General features: G+C 56.9%; 1 protein-coding gene across 1 annotated transcript; it reads right to left on the reverse strand.

Moving 5' to 3' along the window:
* Window positions 1-814: 814 nt before the first annotated feature.
* Window positions 815-1,084, reverse strand: LOC103304561 (high mobility group protein HMG-I/HMG-Y-like). Its single transcript, XM_054718338.1, has one exon. The coding sequence runs from the start codon at window positions 1,082-1,084 to the stop codon at window positions 815-817; it is 270 nt and encodes an 89-aa protein (XP_054574313.1).
* Window positions 1,085-1,426: the final 342 nt, after the last annotated feature.

The following is a 1,426-nucleotide window of genomic DNA, read 5'->3' on the forward strand; positions in this document are numbered from 1 at the left end:
GGGCAGAGCCCCAACTTCCCTGGGGCTGGGGCAGTTGATTCCCAGTCTGCTTTGCCCCAGGCTCCTTCCCAAGAGCATCTTGGAGGGGAGTGTGGGCAGAACAGGAGGCAGTGAGGGTGAACATTTGGCGCTGGTAGCAGTAGCAATGACATGTCTTAAGAATGAAACATGGAACAAAAAACAACTCAACTGTCCAGAGGTAGTTTGTGAACAGGAAAGATGGAACCAGAATTGTGGGGGTTGGGGGTGGAGGGGGACAAGACTCACTCCTTGTTAGTGCCTCATGTGAGGAGGAGGAGGAGGAACAGGAGGACTAGAGTGGAAGCAGATGGAGTCAGGGGCTCACAGCCCTCCTGTGCCCCAGGGGGCGCTGGTCAACCTAGTGCAGGGCTAGGCACCTCATGGAAGAAAGGAAAGTGGGTGTGAGCCACACCTGGTGAGACACGGGTTCGTTGGGTCATCTTGGGGCCAAACAATCCTATCCATGGCCACAGGTGCTGCTGCCAGGACAGTGGAGTGGGCTTGTCAGAGTGAGATGGGGCTCAAGCTCCCTAATGGGAAGCCAGAGGTAAGAGTGGGGAAGAGACCTAAACCAGGAGCCCAGTCAGCACTGTCCCCACCACCCAGGGGGCAGGGATAGAGCAGGCGTGGGTTGTCAGCTTTGTCAGGAGGCTGGGGGAATGCACGTGGGGGTGATAGGGTGCTGGGAATCAAGACCAAAGGAAAACTTACCTACTCGGACCACCAGGCCCATCTGGCGTAGTGGGTGGTGGAGGCCGGAGGAGCTGAGCTGTCCAGTCTGCAGGTGGCACGGTCACTGCTCCTGGGACGACTCCTGCGAGATGCTTTCTTCCTCCTCCAGTTTTTGGGGTTTGCCCCTTGGTTTCCTCCCTGGAGTCGTGGTGGTTTTCTGGGTCTTGGCAGCGCCCTTGTTTTTGCTCCCCTGTGGTCTACACCAGGTCTCGGGTGTTGGCACTTGGCTGGGCTCCTTCGGAGGATGCTTTCTCGGCCTGCCCCGCCCTCGCTTCTCAGTGCCGTCCTTTTCCTGCTTGGAGGCCAAGGGCTGGCTGGACTTCGAAGTCATCTTCCCTTCTCTACTGAGCAGGCGGAGGAGCGGTGGCTGAGATGCGCGAGCTCGGCCGCCGGCCTGTGGTTTGCGCTGCGGGCTGCTAGGAGCGACGGTGCTGGGCGCTGAGGACCCGCCTGGCTTTGCCGCCACCGCCGCTGGTAGCAAATATGGATGCCTTCTTGGAGCCGCGCCAGAAATAGCCCGGGCTCGGAGTCCCAATTAGAGGCTTATTGGGATTTTTCTACTGGTCTTGTATCAATACCTGTAATATATATACTCTACCAAAAGTTCCCCTTTTGGGTGACAAGTATAAGAAGAGCTTTATGCTTATAAACAGTTGGAATAGTTAAATAAGGC

This window comes from Eptesicus fuscus, chromosome 6, assembly GCF_027574615.1.
Source record: "Eptesicus fuscus isolate TK198812 chromosome 6, DD_ASM_mEF_20220401, whole genome shotgun sequence".
NCBI lineage: Eukaryota > Metazoa > Chordata > Mammalia > Chiroptera > Vespertilionidae > Eptesicus > Eptesicus fuscus.

Coding starts and splice junctions, on each gene's coding strand:
- LOC103304561 (XM_054718338.1), bottom strand. CDS start 1,084: ATGACTTCGAAGTCCAGCCAGCCCTTGGCCTCCAAGCAGGAAAAGGAC.